At 40.4% G+C, this 24906-nt stretch overlaps 1 protein-coding gene across 1 annotated transcript; it reads right to left on the reverse strand.

The window, feature by feature from the left end:
* Positions 1-632: 632 nt before the first annotated feature.
* On the reverse strand, positions 633-24692 carry extl3 (exostosin-like glycosyltransferase 3). The gene is made up of 6 exons (XM_026318516.1): positions 24484-24692; positions 7602-10245; positions 6767-6894; positions 5563-5707; positions 5350-5478; positions 633-3715 (listed from the first exon to the last, which is right to left on the reverse strand). The coding sequence occupies exons 2-6, from the start codon at positions 9738-9740 to the stop codon at positions 3506-3508; spliced, it is 2751 nt and encodes a 916-aa protein (XP_026174301.1). The 5' UTR covers positions 9741-10245; positions 24484-24692; the 3' UTR covers positions 633-3505.
* Positions 24693-24906: the final 214 nt, after the last annotated feature.

A 24906-nucleotide genomic window follows, 5' to 3' on the forward strand; every position in this document is an offset into this window, starting at 1 on the left:
TCTAAGCACAATTTGTGCATAACCAGCATTTACAGTAAATAAAGGATTCATTTGACACTTTGAAAATATACTCTTTCTGACTGATAACACACTTACATCTGTGAAGCAAATTCGCAACTGCAGCCAGCAGCAGCAGTTTAGCTTAGCACACAAACTGGAAACAGCCAGTCTGGCTACTGTGCTGTTGTCATTTCAAGGCTCCAGGGAGTTATGGCTATCAGCCAAGAACTAGTCTGGCACATAAACCCCTGTAAAACCACAACACAGTTTTTAGCGATTAAACAAATGAGATGTGAGGTGTTAATTAATCAGCTTTGTAAGGCAGATTTTATTAACTTTGAACAGAACCTGGCTGTTTTATTTTAACTTCCATATTTCATAGATAAATATGCGCTTGTATTTTCAAGATAAATACATATATTTAATTATATAAATTACCATTTTCATATAAATACATCTAATTATCTAACATTGTATCTTGTCACTTTAATACATTGGTTGTTGTATGGTGGAGATTATGGGTCGGACTATTTCTTGGCTGGACCAGAAACATGGGGACTTTGCCAGCATTAACATTAGGTCAAAATGGAGAAATATGTTTTCATTAAAATAATGAGAACATAAGTCAGATAATGTTTTTGACAATGAAGGGACTTTTTATTTCCATTCATCCGGCCCTCAGTGGCATGTTTGATGCTGTCACCAGTCAGGAACAGTGCAAGCAGCATTGCAGGTGGCTGGAGCCTCACCCACAGTCATGGGTCAGATCCAGGAGCACATGCTTACACTGCTCCTCACGCCCAGCAGAGTGATTGCAGCCTTCAGGGTAATGTTTCCTGCTTTACACCACATAAAACCAACCATGCCACACATCCTAGAGGGGGAAAGGAAAAAAACAAAAAACACAGGCCCAAGGAATGTGGAGGGTTTTCCAAAATAGCAGCTGACCCAAACTGTGCCCAGAGGACAGGTTGACAGTACAACCAGATAATTATGAGCCCCTGAAACACCAATAAAAGTGTTGAGGTGAAAAGGGGGTGAGGAGCCAGCCTGCTTTTTCAGAGTGTGGTGAAACAGCTCTGTAAATTTGGTTTAGTTTTAGCTATATTGCCATTTTACACCAGACTAATTAGGAATCTGACTTAAACCCTCTTAGCTGAATTCCCATGCAAACATATATATTTCACTGTGTGTATTCCACTGGTGTGCAACAGCAAAGCACAACAGTGACCATGTAGTGTATGTAGTGTTTTGGCTTCTAAGACACTTTATCAGTGTCCACTGGCTCTTTCAGAAACTCAGTTGATGAGAATCCATTTACAGACCGACTCCTCTAAAAACTGTCATCTTGGTGTCTATTACACACATTTACCTGCCTAAGTGTTGCTCTCCACTCAGTTAACTTCGCCCTCTAGCACTCAGTGGCACAAGATAGTTTTCCCTGGCAAAGACAGTAGCTGACGGCTCAATCAGGTTGGGGCTTTGCAGTTATGAAAAAAAAAACAAACTTCAGTATCATATTGGATTGCATCTGTCACTTTTTGCCTTTTTGTAATAATTCAAGAAATTACTGAATTGTTTAATAACAACAACAATGGACCTGCAAGCACTTTTGTATTAATAAAAGCATAATTAGGGGGAAAAAAAAGACACTAATCTGAAAATCTTTTTAAATAGATTTTTTTTACTTGGATTTTTTGTTCAAATTACAGGAATTAGGTGTGGCAAGGACAAATAAAGGACTCTGGATTTATAATACATGATCAATTGTCCTCCACTGGACTGACTCCTGGTAAAGTACTATGCAGCGGTGGATATGGGTCTGCCAGACTACATACCCTTCGTAATCCCCCTATTCACACTGTGCACCTTTCACACTGCGCTGTGAAGCAGCAGACATCGTACCTATTTGGCAAAGAAAACATTCATCCAGATATGGTAAAAAAAAAAAAAAGACAGCAAAAAGACAAACAACAAAAAAACAAAAGTAAACCCAATGTGGAGACAAAGTGATGCTTCTGTCTAGTATGTAGTTTCATACAGAAGGGCAACATGAACATGATGGGACATGATGTGAAGCAAGAACAGGCTGTATATTAAAGAGAATAGTTATACATTATGGAAAATACACTTATATGCTTTTATGACAGAGTTAAATGAAAAGGTTGACACCACTCTCACACTGTTCATTAAATCTAAGACATCTAAGAAACAGCTAGTCTGGCACAGTCCAAAGGTAACAAAAGCTGCTAGCTGTTTCTTCCTGCTTCCAGTCTTTTGCTGACCCAAGTGGCTCCTGGTTGTAGCCTTATATTTCAAACACATTGAGAGGAATTGAGCTTCTCTTCCAAATTTCTGCCAGAAAGCAAATAACAGTATTTCCCAAAGAATGAAATCACCCCCTAACAGTACAATTAACTTCACTGGAGATTTTCTGCATAATTATGACTTTAATTAGACACTAACCCTATTTTTGATGATTTTGGCAGCAGTGATCGATTCTGTTGCAGTTCAGGAAGGGACACTATAATCATTGATTGACTGATACAATTACATTTAAACACGACCACTTTAACCTCAGACCAGTTTTACAAACATTAGTAAACACCGTACAGCATAAAGGCCAGGCCATTTTTAAGTACTCGTCAAAGAAGGGTGGTGTGCCATATCAAAATGCATAATGGTGGCTAATTTTCATGACAAATTTGAGGCATTATGGTGACAACTTAACTGAATTCCTTGTTGAGCACATAACTACTTTAAAATGGTTGGGCCGACCTATTTTACTCCTCATTCAAGGTCCTGTCTGATTCTCAGACTAACAAGCCTGTATCTAATCTCTGACAGGTCAATGTTCGATCCACAGATTTACACATTAAAACAACATTATTTTTAAAAAAAAGTTCAATAAAATACTTCTGACCATCAGTGCTTCTCTCACGTACATGTACAAGAAGTACATTTTGTAACTGTAAAACGGAAAAACAAAAAAGCACAGTGGCAGCCATGTGCCATTGTCACTTTTGCTCTTGCAGCTGAAAGAGTCAACAGATTGCTGAGTCTCAGCGATTCAACAACTGGCTGCTCCATCGTCTGGGAAAGTTGATCTTGAGGGAGTATCTGTACACTGTGTACAAGCGCCTTCTTTCTCAGCAGGCCATTAAGAGGTACAAATGACATCTGTAGTGGTTGATGACTGAGTATGACTGAAGAACCAAAAAAAGGGGGAGTGATTCACTGAAGAGGTTCATTTTGTTGGCAGTGGTGCCTTTCAGCTTTCACTCTTCAAATCTTCAGTAGAGTTGTGAATTAGATCGCCATCCAACAGCTTTTAAGGTTAACTTGTCCTGGACAAAATCCTAACCCATAACATTCCTTCTGTGCATTTATCAGGCAATCCACTCATCCATCTTCATCACTGCTTGCAGTGGGAGCTGCTGTTCTCTTTAAGTACGTCCTTCAATTCACTCTGCTCTTGGCTCTTTGCTGGGCACTCAGCCCGATGCTAGATGAATTTGAAGCATTTAGTCTTGTCATGGGGTAAACGAGTCTTAAACAGCACAGAATCCACACGAAACTGTGTGTACAGCAGTGGCATATAACCATACACCTTGACGAAGAAGTTTATGCACTTGTGGCGCTCGTGGAAATGAGAGTCATCATGTGAAAGGGCCTGAGGGCAACCAGGGCAGCGGAAAGTCCAACGAGAGGTCACCTAAGGTAGAGAGAGCCAGATTGAATTTCATATTACTTTGGATAAAAGTAATTTGTACTTCACAGCACAACACTAGTGTGAGACGAAAACAGACTGTTTCAAAACCTGACCATTCACTAAACTACGTACAGCAGGCCAGTTAAACCATGGGTTTCTCCATAAGATCAGGAACAGGACCAGGGCCTGTAATGCAACCAGTTCTCTTATTTGCAGAGTTCTGGATCATTGTGTCTCTTTTTGAGCCCTTTCAAAATCAGGACACACAAGAACAAAAGTGTAAGGAATAGATTCACCAGTGTTTGTCTGCTTTAACATAAGCTGGAAATGTTATACACGTACATTTGTAAAGCCAAGGAGGATTTCATTAGCTTTGCATGTTAGAGGTATGTAAAAATCAACACAGCTCTCATAACATGCTGTATTTCCTCACTGTGAAGAATCTGCTCCTAGATACCATCAGAATTAGGTTAACAATCATGCTGTCCTACTCCTTAATGGGTCTGGGTTTTGAAGGTTTGATTCCAGCAAACCAAGACCAAGAGTGGTATGATTTCCAAACACATCAGTTAGTTAGGACTGACTAGTTTGACTCCATACTACAGGAAAGGGTGCTCTTTCTTTCTTACAGTGTACATGGATCACCAGCTGGTGAGGGAGCTACATGTTTGCCTGAAACAGCTTCAGTCATCTAGCACAACAGCATGTATGGAGCCATCAAGTGCATATTTAAATCCCCTTTTACAAGATTTTCCTTTTAAAACAAGTCAGTTGGAAAAATGACATAGTCAGCTTAAGACAGTGTTTTTAACAAACTTGTGGAGTGAACTGCAATTAGCTAGCTGTCCCTTTTTTCGTCAGGAAATTTCATGGTTGCTGGCCAGAAATGAGAAACCTGCTTTTGACAGATTCTGTGACTGAAATCAAGAAAAGAAAAAAAAAAAACTTCAAAATTTCAATTGGTAACCGTACCACTGTTACCACTGAAAGTCCCATATGTGCCACACATCAAGCAACAGCATTCACCAAAAGGTAAATTAAGAACATTTAAAACATCCCTAAAAAGACATTTGAATGTTGTTAATTCAGTACCAGTGATGCATGAAAAATCACAGCATAAGCTGTTTATCTTCTGCTTTCTTTTTCTTATTTAGACTAAAACTGAAATAAAGTCTTTTGCTATTTAGGACTCCACATTCAAACGTGCCCCAAATTCATAATTCACAAGTCTTATTCCTAGCAGTGAATTGCTGTCATGCAACATACTCCATCAAAGCAGTCCTTAATTCCCCTCTGAAACAATTCCTGAATATTAACACCCCACTAAATCAGAAAGAACTTAAATTGAAGGCTGCAATGACATTTCTGTTCCAACAGGCTTGATTGCTATAATTATTTGTCTAGCTATAAATGTCTAATAAATGTCCTTCCGATAAAAATCCAGGAGAAAAATCGTGCAAAACACACCAATTCGAATGTGTGTTGTTGATTTACTATTTCTGTGGAATATTGGATATGTCAGTTTGAGTAATGGCAAGGCTAAGTACGCAGAAATATAAATACACTAGGCCTGAGGGAGACTCAAAGCATGCCGATGCTCATCTGAGCACAGTCACGCTGTGCACTCTGCCACTGACCTTGATGGGTGGTTTGCGGGTGATGTGAGAAACCAAAAAGTTCATGGCGATGTCCTCGCAGTTTATGTACTCGTCCACCATGTCCCTGATGGCCTGGGGCATCACGTAGGAGTATAGATAGGCATAGTACTACAATAACAAAGACATATTTTGGTTAAGATGCAGCTCTAGCTTCAGGTTTATTTTCATAGAGTGATGAATGTAAGATCTGACCTTGTGGAAGAAAGCAGCTCCTGTCAGGACCATGGAGAGCTCACAGGAGTAGTTGGAGTTGTAGAGCCAGGATTGATGGTTGACATCCCACGCATGATACCTTCCAGGGAAACCCACGATGCGATCTCTGGCCTCACGCCACACTCTGTGAGATGCCACCGAACACATACGGTCATTAGAATATTACCTGGACCTAACTGATAAATGCTTGATGGATGTTTTTTTTTTTTATTGGTGGTGTTTTTATGATAATTTGTTTGTCCGTCCATGTGACACCTTTTTGCTTCAGCTTGTCATCTATATAAGTAATGAGACAACTATTTTTCTCATGGGAACAATCAAGTAACCATTCTGATGGTGAGATGGTAAAATTGTAATATCAGAGGAATTAGACGTCTCAAATGAGCTCATGTGAGGCCAGTTAATTAACACTCTGATGCTGTGTAATCCCTCTTTGTCTGGAGTGGAGGTGAGGAAACTTTCTTGGGTAATTCTCGGGGGAGTTTGAGATAATTCATGACAAATGACCCTGTTCTTGTTCTTTTTTCTCACACACTCACACACACACGCACACACGCGCACACGCGCACACGCGCACACAGAGCCTGCTTGGACAAGTATCTACAGCCACAACTTGTAGACACTTCTGGGTGAAGGGAGGGGTGGCAGCATAAAAAAGGTTAAAGGTTAAACAAACAAGACTAAACATCTTTTAAAAAGTTTAAACATGGGCTTTATGTTCATGTAATCTAAGCACAGTATTAACAAATGAATCATGAATACACAGACATGATTGGTCCCTTTGCTTTCAGTAATTCCGTCTAGTCTGATTCAGCGTTTTCAGAAATGTAATGCATCTGCATTTATTTGGACATTTGGACAAATCTTTCTCTTTTGTTCATATTTAGTTTTCTATAAAACACTTCTCTTGGGGAAAAATCATGTATTCAAACTTTGTAGCTTATTATTACTACAATTAATCAATCCATGGAATTATTATTTGCTGGATGAATATAATTTAGTTTGTGTTTGGCATAACAAGGATTTTTCTTTTGTTCATCAGTGTTAAAAAAAAAAAAAAAGAAGAAGAAAAAAAATCACTTGTGATTTCATACACACAAATATTCACATCTTGAACATTTTGTTTGCGTTATTGATTACAACATAGTGTAAGGCCATCACTTGTCTTGTTACCATCACTGACCTGAAGCCAAACATTATCTCATCATGGCGAAGATGAGCATCATCATCAATTGACAGGATGGCCTCGGTTTCTACGGCGTCCCAGGGAAGGAAGCGGTTGTTCAGGCTGTTTTTCTCTGTGCGAACAACCTGCAGGCACAGAGACACAACATGGTTTAAGAGTCACATTTTGCAATTTTACCTATAATACCTGTGATATTTAATTATTCATTACTGAAGTGAGATTGCAACAATGTCAACTGATCTTTCGTTTTGATAAATTAACTATATAAATCAGCAAAGAAAAGCAGCAGATCTTTATATTTGAGAGACTGGAACCATCAAATGTTTAGTATTTTTGCTTGATGAGTTACATAAAACTTCAATCAATTATCAAAATACAGTAGCTGATGATTTATATATTTGTATGACTTGATATAATCACTCTAAATATACAGAACTCAGTTCTTTAGTTCATCTGTCCCTTACCAAGCTTACCACTTGAGCACAGTCACCGTCATAAAATGAAGGTGTGAATATGAATGACATGAACATTTTATTTTTTACGCTCAATTCAAAAGCACAAATTTTATACTTTGCAGACATCGACCATCTTCACATCCTTTTAGCAATGCTGCTGGTAATTTGTATGGACTCCTGCAGAGAGGTAATGATCAGTTCAACGTAATGTAGTTCAGCACACTTTGCACCACCGCTGACACCTCTGTCAGAAATATTAGCAGTTATTTTTTTTGCATTTCAGAGAGACTGGGTGAGAATGAGATGTATTTCTTACTAAAGAAACTAGGAGCATTTCAATGAGCAAGTGTTGGATGGATGGATTTTTCTGCACTCACCACAATGGGCAGACCGATGTCAGGCCACAGTAGGTCATCTGAAGGAGGCTTGGGTGAGTTCCACACCACCACTACTTTGTTGAGGTATGGTAGTCCATTCAACCTCTCCAGAGAGTTCATCAGCACCTCCTCCCTCTCATATGTCAGCATGACCACCGTGAACTGTTCCCGAGGAACATTTCCTCCTAAAGCTGCCTGAAACTCCTTCCCCGAGCCTCCTGTACCTCCCCCTATGGGCCTGAAACCCGTACCTGAACCAAGGAATTTAGCTTCAGAAGGCAGCACAGGGTCTAGAGGAGTGTGAGGAAACAGATGGAAAGGCCCTGGAGCCCGGTTCCATGCTCTATAGGTATCTGCAGCTGTATATGTAAAATTGCGGAGAAAGCGTGGGGAAGCATAGGGAGGTTCTGTCTCAACTGGACCCAAATCCAGATCACCATTGTCAGCCAGGTTGGCATCAGTTCCTGCCAGCTTCCCAGCTTTGTGAGGAATCTCATGGGCAGGCTCTTCTTTGATAGGTGCAGCGGGTACCTGGATGCTAGTTCTGATGCTGGCTAAGATGGTGTTAAGAACATTTTCTGAGGTGGAGAAGTAGGTCTCCCACAGAAAGCGGCCCTGCCGCCTCATAGCTAACATGTCACTGTCTGATAGACTGCGCAGCAGGAAGTGTAGCTCTGTGACACGAGGCTTTGGGACTATAAGGGCAGCTTCACTCCAGCGAATAAACTGGTGGTATGGTAATCTGGAGTGGTCCCCCAGCACAACTGGTATGGCCCCTACTTCTAAGGCTTCAAAGAGCCTCATTCCACAGCCTGCAGAGGCCACAAGCTGTCCATCTCCTGGAGCAACCACCAGGGCAAAGGTGGAAGCCTTTAGTATTTCAAGCCTGTCCTCTCTGTCCCCACATAGAGCCCACTCAGTTGGCAAACTTGGCTGTGGGTTCTTGCAGGTGAACTCCACCAGCACCTGATCCAAGTGGCTGTCCTGCACTGCTTTTAAAGTGCCGATAATGCGATCATCATAGTCAGCAGGTGGATCTCCTTCCATTTCCTCCTCGAAAGACTGAGGGGGCACCTCCTGTAAGCTGCTCCTCAGTGACTCCACCCTTTCCCCCTGAAAGGTGAAGAGGAATTTTCTCTTCACAGGAACTTGAGGGGGCACTTCCAGAAAGTTTGGTTCTGAGAGAGCATGAACTAGTGGGGACACAACCAAGTCAAAGCCCTCACGGTACTGTTGCTCCAAGAAGGTGGACTGTGCGACCGCTGCTCGTCCTGTGCTCACATTATACAGGAAGTTCTGTGTCATGGACTTTCTAGAGAGATGCACTAGTACATGGTTGTGTCCATCAGATCTCCAGTAAGGTAGAGCTTTCAGTTGCTTCTCCAGGTCTGAAGGAGACGGCAGAGGAGAAGAGGAGGACTCTTGTAGCTCCCCTACCAGTACCAAATACAGACAGGCAATGTTGGGGTTATCAGTTACATAAATGTTGCTCTTAACAGACACTGAAAAAGCCTGTTTCACCAGAGGGTCAATATGGTCCCCCCATGGGTAAGAGCTCGTATCATAGACATACACAGGGAACCCTGATGTAAGAGGACAGCGAGCATAGTCAAAGCATGAGCGCAGGCGACAGGAGCGCGCAGACTTGGGTGGTGGCAGTCCTGGGTCCTCCTTGTCTGGCACCAGCCTTACAGGCAGTGATAACTTGGGCTGGTTCTGGGCCATGAGTTCTTTGTAAGAATGCTCTGTCTGACTGATAACATTCTTCAGCTGCAGCAGATCCTGCTTGGCGCTGTCAATGCTGCGCTTGCAGGCCTCAATGCGCAGGTTGAGTCGGGCAATCTCTCCGTTGAGCTCCTGCCTCTTGGCCTCCAGCTGCAGCAGCTCCTCGCTGACCGACTCTCGAATGCGACAAAGATCTTGCACATGTTTGGCCTCGCACAGTTCACCACCAGGCCGCGGCCCAAATATTCGCTTATCAGGACCTCCGGCTTCATCAATGGTAGTGAGGTAGTAGTGGGCGATGAGTGGGAAGAAGACCAGGATGAAGAAGAGCATGAAACTGAGCCATGTGAGGCGCACACGCCGCAACACCCATGGCTGGCCACCAGCACCCACCCCTCCACCGTTACGCTGCATTGTTGAGTCTCAGTCTGCTCCTTGCCCCATTGAGGAACAGTTGCTATGGGGATCAGCAGCCGCCATGGTCGACCTTGTCTGCAAGGCAGTGGGATGGATACTAAATCATCAAAGCTGGGGTGCAGCACTGCCCTTCTATAAAGGTCATCTGACGCCGTATGTCTCCTCTTAAGGGTCCTGTTTGCACTGGCTAGGGAATTAGAATCACCTGTATTCTAATATGTAATGTGATGTGTCATAGCCTACACAACCTAATGCCATTTCTATTGTGAGGTTCATTTATCATTTCAAATCTATGTCAGAAAACAGTCTTGCATGTGGGGAGGGGTACCCCTTGATGGGTGATGCAGGGAGAGCATGGCTCCTCACAGAGCAGTGAAATGGCCAAAGAGCCCAGCTGTTTCTGTCTCTTCTTCTCTCATTTTCTGACCCCTTATCAGGAAATCCTCTAGAGATGAAGCCTCTGAAAGGATTTCCTCCTCCTCCTCCTCCTCAACACAGGACTCTGAGAGACAGAATAACAGTAAAAGTAAAAGGAGTAATCAGCATTAGTATTATTGTTTAACTGTAACAAAGCATGAACCGCATTTTACAGATTATTCCCAAGTGGAACCCATAAAAACTGTCTTAATTTTATTTTGTAAAATATTTATTTTTTTTAATTTGTTTTACAGGTTTGTAAAATCCTGTTTCAGTAAATTTAAAAGATCTTTTTTTTTTTTTTTTTTTTTACAAAGCTGAGATATATTTAAAAAAACAAACTCCAAGAACCAAAACTAAGGTACGGCCCAGATTATAGTCACTTTTTATGCTTTAATAACACTGACCCAGGATGGAACACATTAATTATCTGTCACATTTTCTTTGAAAAGTCGTCGGTAGCTCATCCATTTATTTCCTCTGTTTTGTTCATGATTGCCTAGTCCAAGAAGAAAAGATCAGTTTGCAGCAGGATACTTTTCATTTCTTCTCCTTCCTGGTTGCATAGATTAGCACCAAATAAGGGAGAGCCATGACTAGGAAACTACATGTAGTAGGGAAGCCAATATCAACAGCACCTCCAGGAAATCTCATTAGCAGTATCCTCCTGCATCCTGACCTCATCACTCACTCAAATTACTAAGCATCCCTGATAAGAGCCCATCTCAGACAGTGATGCAGAATTATCTTCACTGGTCCAGAAGAGAAAAAGACTCAGGACATCTGCTGTTTCTTGTGTACCTTGTGTCAGATTTGGTTCAAAATTAGCAAGACATTTTCAGACCATAATGGCTTCTGATTTATCTTTACATCAATGGAACCTCAAATGTGTCTTTCTCTTCAGATCCTTTAGACTTATGTTAGGAACTTAATAGAAAATACAAAGAACGTATAAATAAAACCAATGAGGTCAGGAATTGTATTTTCAGTGTGCAGATGTTTAAACTGAAATACACAGGAACACTGAAAGTCACAGTTGTTCACCTTAAACAGACAAATATGCATCATGAACATAATCTAAGCTCTCGCACAAATTGTTTCTTTTCAAGAGCAGCAGGCAGCTGACTTTCTGAGCTGACATTATACCACACCATTGCACAAGACCTGATGTCAAACAGCCCTTATCAAATACATTACTAAACCCACAACACAGAGTGAGCCTTGATAAGGCAGCATAGTCCAGAGTGACACGGTTACAGAGACCTGAGGCAAAAGGGAATGCAGGTGCTGTTTACCTTTCACTAACATAGCAGCTCCTCCTGATAAGGATATATTTCCCTGGGCTACTGGAGAAATCAAACCTCTGTGGTTGTAATGTTTTCATTAAAGCTTGGTTAGATCTCAGAGTTCTCATCTCATCTCTCAGCTGCCTCCAAGTGACTGATGGTTACAGATTCCTGACTCCCCTGAAAAAAAAAAAAGACTTGCTATTTAGCTGTTTGTGTGTGCGTCTGTCAAGGAGAGGAATGAGGAAAGGTACTGGCCAATCATGTGACGGACACGTGATCTCATCTTGCCTAAAACGGCATCCTGCCACTACTTGTCTCCTTGTAGCTGCATGTCTGAATGCACCTTAAACCTCACATCCTATCAGGCTACATGGTGTTGGATGTGTATACTATTGTTTCTGCAAACACACATATTTATGACTTTAGCTGATGATCGATAACTTGTATACAAAATGTCAAGAAGTATTGCCCTTCATAATTTCCCAGACCCAAAGGTAGTGCTTCATTTTGTCCAAATTTCAAAAATACTTAGTTTAACGTAATTATTCTTCTTTTGAGCAACTGAAAATTTATTACTAAAATTTTGGATACCACTGTATTTACAATACTATCACAGCTTTATAGACAAACTACTGGCCAGTGGCTAATTTGAATTTTCCATGAGCCAGCTTTGCTATCAGTCGCAGGCCAATGGTATGCATTAGATACAGAAGAGAAAGTAAAGTATATTATTAACTAGAAATCTGCAGTGATAGTAGAATGAGAAAATTGACATTAGACAAGATGTTCTGACCCTATAAATTAACAACAGGCCAGTGGTTTCTGCTGCAGGTAGGTAGGTAGGTAGGTAGATGTACAGAAAAAACTCTCAGGACATACGACCCTTTGAACGCTGAGCTCTGTCCTGCTGCTCGGTGATGTGCCTGAGGGGCAGTGTGACCAAGAGGCAACTACCACAGCAGTGTGATTAATTGCTGCACGACTGCCAGTGACACAGGGGTAATGGCAGACAGATGTTGGTAAATGCTGTTGCTTGGCCTAATCTGGAGCCAAGAAACATTCTGGTTTAAAGCTCTGCCCATGGCTGCTTCTGGGAAACACAGCGACACATAAACACACACACAGAACATAAATCTCAATCTCTTCAGTTGTATCTTTCTAATCTGCAGAATGTCTCCTCTCCACTACAGTCAGCTTAATCTGGCTGCTGTCTGCATGGAAAACACGATGGGAAGCATTGATCACTCTGGACTTACTCTGTGAGGATCAATGATAATGCTGTCATTACTTGCCACTGAGCTGTGAGGTGCTTTGGTATGAAGCACCTTATGGGCTGCCGATGTAGCCGTTTTCACTTGTACTTTTTGAGCATGCGAGACAGCACAGATGGAACAGCTTTATAAAAAAAAAAAGTTTGCACTCACAAATACCAACATGCCTGCCCTTGCCTTATATCTTATCTTATACACACAGCCGGCAGTTACAATATTACAAGAAGCTAGGGGTAATATTATCCATATAGCTGCAGGGACCGAGTATTGTATTCTAAGTATTTTGTAATAATATAATTTGATGTACAATGTTGAAATACTTCCTCAGAGACAACAGATGACTAATCCCTGTATATTGTAGTATAAATATTCCATTCCTCAGCCTGAAAATCAACACTAATTTGATACACAATCCAGGCCTTATGCCAGAAGGCCAGATCCTGCAACACTGTCAAATGAAGTCTAGTTTTCTCAGGGGAGAAGAGAAACTGAAGCACAGATGACCCAGATAAAAAAAAAAAAAAAAAAAAAAAAAAAAAAAAACCACATGCACCACATGGTGAGCACTGAGTAAGCAACAACTTAGTCAGCAAATAACTGGCCAGGCCTATGAATAACGCACACTTATTAGTCTAGTAGTGTGATGCTGTGATTTAGAGGTATACAAATTGATGAGGTGCATTGAACAGAACACTGTAGGACATTTTCATGTCATTTTCATGTCATTTTCACCAAATTCATGGCTCACACAAAGTGAAAGAGTGAAAGAATGTGATGTTTGCCAGCACTCAGAAGTCCATCATGTGGTGATTAATACCAAGCTGGTCTGGGCAAAACATCTTCATCTGAAGACAAAAGAAAAACTACAAAAGATACTGAGCTCAAAGCCTGAAAGAAGTGTGGATGTGTCTTCCAAGTTCTCACACATTTGAAGGCAAGTGCCTGTATAAATGTTTGAATACTCTCTCTGCACATTGGCAGCCCTGGAATCCCTTTATGAGAGGAAGGAACAGGAAGCACAGACAGAAATGAGAGCCAACTGTTACAGGTTTTTACCAGTCAAGGTTATCATCACATGTAAGGGAAATGGACAAGGCTGCATTAGAAAGAGCTTGTGAACAAGCAAAAGAGGACATTTCTGAGCAGTGGCACATCCTGTAAAGTTGAAAGTGAGGGTGTTTGGTGATTTTCCACCTGCCTACAAAGCATTGAACTCACTGAGCTTTTGACAGGTAGCAAGACGAACTGAGGGATTTGAGGGCAAACAGAAAGATCACACAGCTTCTATTTTTAATAAGGCTCCAGGTAACAAGTCTCCAGGAGCAAGGACTGAAATATTATGAAGATGGATTTTTGGTTTTTCATTTGATGTCTAAAAAAAGCCAACTTCTTATAATAAATAGGATACAAACTACAAATGCTCTCTTCTTCCCCTGCTTTATGTATGACTCACTGCTAAATCAACGTGGAAATAATAAACAAATACTAACCACAATAAAGCAATCTTAATTTGTTAGAGAGCCTCAGGTTAGTACAGTTTATAGCAACAAAACTATTGCTGTGCCTGTCAAGTCAAATGTTAGCCAAGCTTTTAAGCCCAATTACAAATTTCCCTCAAGGGACTTTACAATGTTGGTGGCTCATAAGACTGACTTTGGCACAGCAGTGTTTTGCATTAAAAGCTAACATCATTATGCTAACATGCCCATTATGAAAATTCTAGCATGCTGATATTTACTGTGCATGTTTATGTATGTTTAATGTTTTCAGCTTTAGTTTAGTGTGTTTACAGTCCCTCGCTTACACCAAGGACAATGTAGAGCTGAGACTGGTGGGAACGTCATCACTGTAGTTTTGCAACCACAGTACTGGACAAACTGTAATCCTAGTGATAGTGCCATGTGAAAAGTAATTCATTGTGAGATGAACATGAACGTCAGTAATACATTTTATGGCAATCCATCCAACAATGGTCAAAAATATTTTAATAATTTCTGTTTCCCAAAGACTTACAACACTAAATGTTTTTACCATGTTTCATTTAGAAAAAGGTTTCTGGTTTGGGGACTGATGGCTCATTAAAAGAAAACACATTTAAAGATATGGGCTTTAATAATTGTGGCTCAGAGTCATGTAAGTGGTGTAACTCCAAATATATATCATTAAAGCTTCCTGCAGCACAGGCCTCTGGAACTGATGCTGCTGCACTTCAGAAAGTCATCATATCTGCTGGGACTCCAGGTTACCCTGATGCACTTCTCCCCTTAAGGGGCTTTGGCTCATTATGCTTGCAGACTACCATTCCCATAATTAATTGTGATTTCATGGAGGAGATTGAGGTAGGGCATTCTCTGTGGAGATGATGGAGGGGAGGAAAAAAAAAAAAGGTGGAGGCAGCTGTAGGGGAAGGCACAGTCACAGGGCTGTATGAGGGGAACAGCTGTTGCAGCCATGGATCATGGCTCATCTGCAGACGGCTGAATGAACCATCTCAAGGACCTTTTGACTGGAGAAAAGAGATAGATATAGGGAGACAAAATGTCCTCTTTTTCAGTACTTGATTAAGCAAAACAATTTTTGGCATCTTATTTGCTGCTGAAACAGTTAATTGACTTTGTAAACAACCAGGTTTTTGTTTACTATGGTCAATGTTTGGTGATGCTTCACTAAAAGATATGTAATGATGAACAACAAGCTCCCAGCAGTAAATAATCTTAATCGCCATTCTCACCTTCCAAAACTGGTGATCAGATTGAAAAATCAAATCCAGCAGAGCGTTAAATCCAACAGAGTCCTGACAGAAAGCGACCTGGGTTTATCCTGCACTGTGGAGGTTACTCAGAGCAGAATTTACAGAGACAGGCTGGATGTGGAAGAGTCACACTTGCAATGATGCAGACAACAAGAAATCTCTCAGAATCGTATACAGAAGAATATTAATAGCTATTTTCCATCCACATAGACATCAAAACCAAGATACAGGTGTGCATGTAAAGAAACTCAACATTCAATTTTAAAAACAACAGATGAATCAAAATATTTCTCACCTGCTGACCTAACCTGATTCTAGTGATATGGTATAAGCAACATGGATAAAACTGCTACTGTACATACCTGAATAAAGAGATTTTGTTAAATACAGGTTTAATAAATCAAAGTCTGCCTTAGCACTGAAAAGGTTTCAGCTGCTTTCAGGAGATGCTTTTTTATCTAATAACAGTGAAGAGATGAGGGTGAGGCTGTTATGATCATCAGGAGTATTGGTGTGGTGATGACCTGGAGCAGGAGCAATTAAGATCACCCTCTATGGGGACCACCTCCTACACAGCACAAAACATATGAGTGTTGACCTTTATCTCTCAGCGTGTTAATTAAACAGTGTGAGAGACAAAGACAAATGGAGATCGACCAAAAAACTCAACCTTTACCACCCTGTTGTTTGGAAGCAAACCTCACACACACAACTTGTCTGGTGACGTGAATTTATAACTTTGCTGAATAATATTTTGCACAGGCAGGCACAGTGGGACATGAAGACAAACAAAAAGAGACACTGGGAGATAACCAGTGAAAGACAGGGAGAGAAGAAACGAGTTCCTAATGACAGATGGGCCTGGATGCCTTCCAATTTCCAAAGCTCCTGCAATATGACAAAGATTACACAGGAGACGAATTCAAGAAGGGGTGCCCATGTCATTGAGGCATTGCACATTTGTCTTTTAAGAGACAGTGCCAAGTAAAAAAAAAAAAAAATCAAATGTATGCAAGAGAAAAAAAAAAAACTTCTCACTTGACTGCATCCACTAACCATCTGTGAGCATCTTCAGTGACAAGGCTCTGTGTTGGTAAAGGCTGGGATAAACAAAATGCATCACACTGAGTGTGTGGTGAGTGCTGTCACCGAAGCCTCTGCTGTAAAAGCAGTGTGGCACGAGCTTTGGAAGGGGGGGTGAGTAGGGACCCTCACTGTGTTGGTGAGAGTTGAGTGTGGTGGTAAATTAGACATGACTTCATTTTTACTTTGTTCCTGCACATTCAGGCAAAAAATAAATCATGTATCATTTGGTTTCCCCAAAACAGTTACTTTACTCCTCCCTAAAAGCAAAGGTTCCATCAGTGTTGGCTGAAAACCTGCAGCTGTTTTTTCCTTTTTCATTAATTATACTTCAACTGGTATTACTCCTTGATGGCAATTATGCATGTTCAGTTCTGGGACTGAACTGTTCTGCACCAAACTGCAGTCAAATCTTTGCTATTTTAGGATAAACAAAGAACTAAACTGTTGAGAAAGACAGAAACAGGAAAGGAAAGTGACTGTGTTAAAAACACAAAGTCATTCTCCAATGTTGAAAGACAGATGGTGAGATGAAGCGTCTAACGGGCAGGCTCCGGGCGAGATGCTTAACCAATTCTTATCAATGTGGTGTGAGAAGCAGAATTTAACCTTTTTTTGTTTTTCAACTGACTTATCCTTTTCCTGTAGAGTCTGGTCATACATCTCTTTTCTGAAACATTATTTAGTTATGAGCTGGAAAGCTAATGAGGTTATCTACAGAATTGCTGCATTCATGAGGCTCCTTAATGTCTCTGTGTTAACGTTCCATCATGCCTCCTGCCTGGGAACATCTTCAGTGGGACTAAGGCTTGGACTGACTGTGGAAAGTACCCCAAGACACATCTGTCAGTGCCGAAAATGTCAAGACAGACAAGTGAAAATCGAGGCAACAAAGAAGTGGTTGTTCACAAATAGCAAGCTTCAGTTATTTTTGAGAGTGTACATAATGTTCTTGTCTGCTTTCAAGTCCTAGTTTTCTTGATTAGTCCACAAAGTCTGTGCTGATGAGCTTCCTGAAATAATCAGTGACGTTGGAGCAGATACTGTGCCTGCTCAGAGAAGAAATTACTATGTGACCATGAAGTCACAGATGATATCAATGTTTTGGAGAATATATTCAGCCGGGGGTGCCTAAGAAAAACATTCCAATACTGTTTGTGGACATAGTGTCAAAGGTTTTTAGTGTTTTCCCCAGGAACCAAACTGTGGTCAGGGTTAACTACAGTTTGTTTTTATTGCAGAGTGAAAAAATAGCATTGAAAGAGTATGTGGGAACAACATTCAAACTGTTGCAGAGCAGCAACAAATGATCACTTTCATTATTGAATAATCTGCTGATGATATTTTCAATTAGACGATTAGCTGTCTTGTCTCCAAAATGTCAGAAAATTTGTTATTGCCTGTTATGAATCTCCCACAGTCCAAGTGAATGTCTTAAAAGAAAAACTCATTTTCAAGGTTAATACCCCAAAGATGTTCAGTTTATTATGTAGAAAAGACTTAAACAGGTTATCAAAGCCAGTTAGTGGATTAAAGGTCTCTAGTGGCTTCAGATAACAGCCCATTTTCAACTGGTGAAGAAAGGAAAACCAAGGTTTGAGGAAGTTTCTCATAAACGTCCTGAAATATGACATGTCCCATCTAATCTTAAGTCGTGTCTTCAGAGAGAATTTGTTTGCCTCAATGCATCCAACTAGTATTTGACTCATTCATTACCAAATATCTAATTACAGGCTGCCACATGGCACTTCATTCACCATGTGCGACTGCATATTTACTTTTGGCAGAGATAAAAAGTCTGAGGCTACAAACAGGCATGTCCACTATGATATGATCCAATAAGTCATCTAATCATACATCTTCACTTAAATTCCTTGTAAATAACTTCTAAGCACAGTATATAGACTTTTTACTGTAATCATGTTTGACACTTTTTTTTAACCAATTTTGGTTGGTGTTAGTTCAGTTTGTAAAAAATTCTAATATAAAATAAGATGGGTTGTGTGAACTTTGCGAACCAGGTGCATGTCAAGTGGGCCATGCAACAGCTATGAGGATTCCTCTAATTAATCAAGACCTGGAGACATTTCACAAACCCAAATGTCACAGATTTGAAGGGCAGAGTCGACCATAATTAGTCGCCTGGGCTATAATCAAGCTTTATCTAGAGGAATGTGAATCCAGCCATCACAACTACAAGAACATCAACAGCTTAGGGCTACAGCAGTTTCTCTAAGACGTGAAGAAGCAGCAGCAGAGGGCTGAAAAGAATGAAGTCATTTTGTATTCGAGACTAAAAGCTGTGATTGAACACATGTCAAGTTCACTGCAGCAAAGGCTGTCGTGTGTCAGGAAATCCCTTCTTTCTTTCTCGCACTAAGCAACATCTAAGGCAAAGCTGAGCGATTTGCACCGAGGCAGTGTCCAACAACTCTCGACTTTCTCAGTACACAAAACATTTTAAGAAGGGGTGGAAAATCATGGGTGAAACTTAAGATAAATGCACTGAAAGCTTGTAGTGTAGTTTATTACCCAGGCCCAATACACATTAGGCCTGGGTAATAAATACATCACAATATCACACAACTGGAAAGGCAAAAAAAAAAAAAAAGACATTATCATCACTACCACACTGACTTCTATACTTTTTATGCACATTAATGCACATTAATGCAGGTAAGACAAGACAGGACAGAACTGTGCAGCAGCAGTACAGCAACCATACATCAGACCAAAATAAATGCAGTAAATGTTAAAAATATTGCATATAGTATATAAATGGATGTTTGAGGGTCTATGAAGAGGGTGTCTTAGGCTGCAAGAGATGTTGAGCTAGCTGATTTGAGTACATTATTGTTGAATCCACATAAACTAGACTATTAATCCAACTTATTAAATTGATTATTATAAAATACTTCACTTCCTACAAGTCTAAAGCAGGGTTTTGATTGTGTTAAATCGTCATTCAGTAGGGCATGATGTGGAGGGTGGAGACTTTGACCGTGACATGTCTCTAAGTTCTGTTTTAACCACCACACCATTACATGGCCCTGCCAGTACGTGATGACTGTACTTTGTGAACTCCTGCCTCTAAACGCTTTAGGCCAGTGGAGACAAAAATAATCAACTTCATCCTGGAGATACCCAGGTGGTGATGGTGGACACCTGTCTTCATATGAGAGAGAATAACAATGGTGGTGACGCTGGCAGCAGCTGTTAGCTGTAACAGGAAACTAGGTAGGTCCACTAGGTATTGGTTTCCCATGAACGAAATGATTCCACACTAAAGTGTTGCAGATATTGTGACAAACACAGTAAGAACAAATATTAATGCTCTACCAAATATGTACCAGGGCTCTCGTACTGTGCATACTGACTTAACACAGACCACCATTAATCTAGGAGTTCCACCCTTGCTTTTCTGCTGTAAATACTCAAATGTAAAGATTTTCTAAGTATGATATTATATCTAGAAATGTCACAGGAAGTAGACTCCAAAAAATTACTATGTGCCTTTCTTCTCCATCTGCCCTGAAAAAGTTGTGAACAGACGCACACTCTCAACAGTCTGCAAATGGAAGTCTGACTCCAAATATTTGCTTTGACGACTGAGTCTAATTGTGAGGTCTCAGCCAATTCCCTCTCCCAGCATTAACACCACTTGGTGCCAGTCCTGCAATATCAACATTTTGGCTAAATCCATAAATAGGGCTAGTTTGTAAGCCATGATTTACACAGAAAAATAGAAAATGGCTTAGACCTAAAATGTGATTTAAATCAACAAAGAACTGTCCTCATTCCCTACAGAAGTTCCATTTAAATATACAGTATATGACCTATCTCTCATAAAAGTCACTTATTTCCTTTATAGATATGAACTGTTTATTTTAAAATTAATAATGTAAAACATGCAACCTACACTCTCTGTAGGTGATAATGCAGTTAATATGTTAACAGAACAGCTTAGTATGGGTATTATGGCTGAGGACAAGAAGTCTATGTACTTAGAGGTGAATAATTCCTGTCTTTTCTTCCATAAATGTGACTACTGTCCACTCACCACCTCTACTATAGAGATTGGGAGAAATTACAACTATATATATATCTATAATATACATATATATATATTATACATTGGGGAACCAGTGAGCCCTACAGCTTTCCAAATAAAAATTTTTTTAACATGAATCATTTACAACATGTCTTTGAAAATGACTGACAGTAAACACAGAATGCAGCTGCCTGGGATGACCCATATGCAAACTTACAGGGATGAAGATCCGGGGCAGCTTGTCAACTTGTAGTCTTTGAAATGTCAGATAATACTAAAAAATGTTGACAACAACATATTTGCTGAACCCAAGTGTTGTCTTCAGATGTGATGTTTAGTCTAAACCACCAGACAAAAATACGAAAAACTATTCCAATTATATAAACAGCAGCTAATCCTCACATTTAATACACTGGAACCACAGCTTGCTGGTGTTTTGCCTTGACAAAAGATCATTGGAAAAATTATTAGGGATTATAAAAATTGCTGGCTATGTCCATCGACTGATTGTTTCAGCTCTGCAACTTATAGTTCTAATTTTGTTTTAAAAAATGTAAATATTTAAAAAAAATAAAAAAATCAACTCTACTCATTCTTGGTAAAACCAGGCTTTCCCCTGCACATATTTCACACACAGCAACACAGCAAAATTAGCACACACACACACACAGAAAATCCTGCCCTCCTAACAAATAAATCCTCTTGTTATCTCGCCGTAGCAGTGGCAGCGGCCCGGCTTGCCATGCCCTCCTGAGAGCTCTCCTTCTCCCCCTCCCATGCAGGCTGGCGTAGACCATAACAGATTGACTCAGGCCGACAACAGCTGCCAGTGCCCCGCAAGCCTCATCCTCCAGACACTGATGGATCGTGGGAGGGGAGCCAGGGTGATTAGCCCCTGACATGGGAGAATTATTGCAGTGTACCACCCTAAAAGAGATTGCACCTGAGTGTAAATGTAGGACATTCACACTACTTTAAGTCGTGTTGTTAATGCCCATTCAATCTTAAAATGCACCGGGCTTGAACTCAGCATGTCAATAACAACAAGCAGCAGAATTATGGGGAGGATTTAATCAAACTTTAAAAATTTGATGGCTTAACTGCAATCGTGATTGCACACTTCACAGGACACCATGTTCTGAGTGATTTCTTGAAAAAAAAAAAGGACTGACAATCAAAATGTTCACTCTTGCCTTGCAACAAAGCGTTTCTTTTTAACTGCTTCAGTCACATACAGCACTTACCTTGAGTTTGACAGTGACAGACACTAACTAAGGTCCACCGCAGGTAGGAAAGCAGTGCTTCTATTTAAGGAAATATTTCTGCTTGGAAAATGAATTCGCTGAAAAAAAGCCTAGTGCTTGACTAGTAGGCATGGCACGGAGCGCTGGTGTTTGCTTACTCTGCCAAAGTAAAACTAGTTCTGCCATCTCTCTTTCCACAGCATGCTTCTCCTCTCACATGCCACAAGCTGCTGCATCTGTTCTTTTCAAAAATTTCATTCATTCCATGTATTTCTCTTTTTCCTTGTGTAAAAAAAAAAAAAAAAAAAAAACCATCAAGCTGTCCGAGGTTAATGCAGCTTAGGTTTTCCTGCCAATTAAAACAGATGTTCATTATGGTAAGAGAACTTGCTCCTCCATACCAAGAACTCTCAGCTGATCTCAGCAAGATAAACGATTATTAGTCAACTAAATAAATGACAATTTAGAAGATCAACAGCAAATGAAGAGTCAATTACTTTCATAATCAACTGATAATAGAAATTATGAATATTTGCTGTTTTTTGTTGTCTTCTATGATAGTGAATATGTTTGGGTTTGGCATCACTGGACAAAACGTGACAAAACTTCACCTCAGACTCAGAGAATTTATGATGGACATTCTCTGATGGATTAACTGAAAAAATGAATCTACCAATTAATCCATAATGAAACTGCTGTAACTGTATTGACATGCTGCACTGTGAAATCCCATCCCGACCACAACAAACTGATTAAAGGTCTTTGTGCTGTCTTTCATCCTACCAGGAAGTGGTAGGGATTTATGAAATGGCAAATAACCAAATATCTGGTCATATTATTTTGTTTGGTCTGCAAGGGGGTATGGTTGGGGGAAAAAATAATAAAATTCAAACAAGCACCTGGTTGTATTTGATCCTCTCTGCACACACTGAGGTTTAATGTCCAAGCAGATGCCTTTCAAAAAGCCACAATATTAATTCAGAAACGAGGAAAGAAAACAAAAAGCAGGGGGAAAGCTAAACTTCATAACGTTTATACATCACATTGACTCTCACAATTAAATCTTTTGTAATTCATGCAACCAAATCCCTGCAATCCTTTTTTTTTTTTTTTTTTGTTTTGTCTGCATCATCAGATTCAGGACACTGCATATGTTTGTGCTCAGCAACTTTTTTTTCCCAGCGGGGTCTAAGACTTTGAGAGGCATAGAATTATAATGTATAATGAACTCAGATCTAAACCATCTGCCTGTCAGGTAACAAAGCATGATGATATGCTCTGACAATCCATGCATTCCCTACCAGCCACAAATAAACTGACCACACAACTCTGGGCCAACAACTGTGGTAAAGCAGTTACTGTGTGATCAACCCTGGGCTCATAGATCTGAGTGAAAATTGAGTGTTTACTGGAGAACAAGCAAACATACTAAGCCTCGTCTTTATAGTGGCTTCTCAGGTGTATTTCCTACATGCTACAAGTCATAGTGTGCAGAGGACACTGCTTCAAGCTATTATAATACTTATCTATTGCATCAGTTGGTTGATAACCACAAAAAAAATTACACATCATCTTTACTTGATTACCTGTTTATTCGGTACGCCTGACTAAAGTAGTGCAATAGAACACAATGATTTCAGTTCATTTAGGAGACACTGGTTTGTGCTGCTGTTGAACTGTAAGTCTTATTTCTAACACCCAGTCTGGTAAAACTTAGTCTATCCTCATAAATATAAGTGAGATAATTACTGGGTATAACCAATGGTGGGTTTAGTCTAAAAGAAGCCATCACATTTTAACATTTATCACAACCTTAGCATGACAAGCCTCATACCAAAAATAACTTTAAGACCAGCAGGTCACTCTCAATACCATTGAAAATAAATGGCTGCAGTCACTTTGCTTGATGATAAAGGTACTAAATGAGATTTTACAACTATACACGAGCACCAGTCCTTTTCAGACACACCAAACAGAACCTCCATTTCCAAATCGTTTGTTTTACAACTGGGCTGTCAACAGTACTGAAATGTGAGTTTTACTGCTTCCATATGTAGATGACGGCTAGTACGATGCAGAACGTATCGTTTGTGTACTAATAACAAAAACATGATGGTTTAGCTTTCATAGTGGCCGTAATTTATCACGGCAGAAATCATGTTTACCCATACGCGGATGATCATTAAATAGTCACTATTTGAAATGGAGTTTTGTATGGCATTAAAATCCCACTAAAACAGCTTCACGGTCCGGAATGTGGCTTTGACCATCAAATATTCACACGTGTTTAAAAGCGAAACATCTCTGGGTCACACACACAAACCACATCAGAGCACAGCACCGGCTGCACCGGCTGGGTTGACGTGTGCCTCAGCCGAAATCAAAGCAAAACACACTCACGACTTGCAGCAGCTACAGAAAACGACTCAACTGCCCCAAACTCGTCAGGAAAAACTACATTTTACAAAGCCGCCAGTTAGAAATACCACATCTAAGAACAACGAGAACAAGAGCGATCCAGGCCTTTATTTTAGATGGACAAGGGGGCTGCAGGAGAAATACACAAGGGGCCATGTCTCATCTGGACAATTAGCTAGCCTGGCAGACCAATGTTAGCTTCGGCAGCTACTCACCCCAACAGGAGAGTCCGGGGGGGTCCAGAAAACTGAGCCACACTCGTCCAGGAGGTTTGTCAAACCGTGAAAAGGTCACGGTGCGAAATTCAGACAACTACGCTGTCAGGACAAGCCTGTGGTCCGGCTGCGTTTTCTGCTGGCACCGTTCACAGCTCCATTAAAAGCTGCATTGTTGGAGCAGCGGCTGGACACACAACGCCGACAGCACACAGCAAAGCATTGTGGGAAACGGTGTTGATTTCAGTATTGCTATTCAAACAAATGAAAAATGGAGAAAATGCTTCACCTGGTGGTCGGGGCAGGTAATGCAGCGTCATATCCAACGTTAGATAAACTGGGTTAATGAAATTATTTGTAGATTTAAGACAAAAAGGACATGAAAACATAAGTAAAGAAAACAATGTTGAATACAGACAAATA

This window comes from Mastacembelus armatus, chromosome 24 (assembly GCF_900324485.2).
Source record: "Mastacembelus armatus chromosome 24, fMasArm1.2, whole genome shotgun sequence".
In the NCBI taxonomy this organism is placed as follows: domain Eukaryota; kingdom Metazoa; phylum Chordata; class Actinopteri; order Synbranchiformes; family Mastacembelidae; genus Mastacembelus; species Mastacembelus armatus.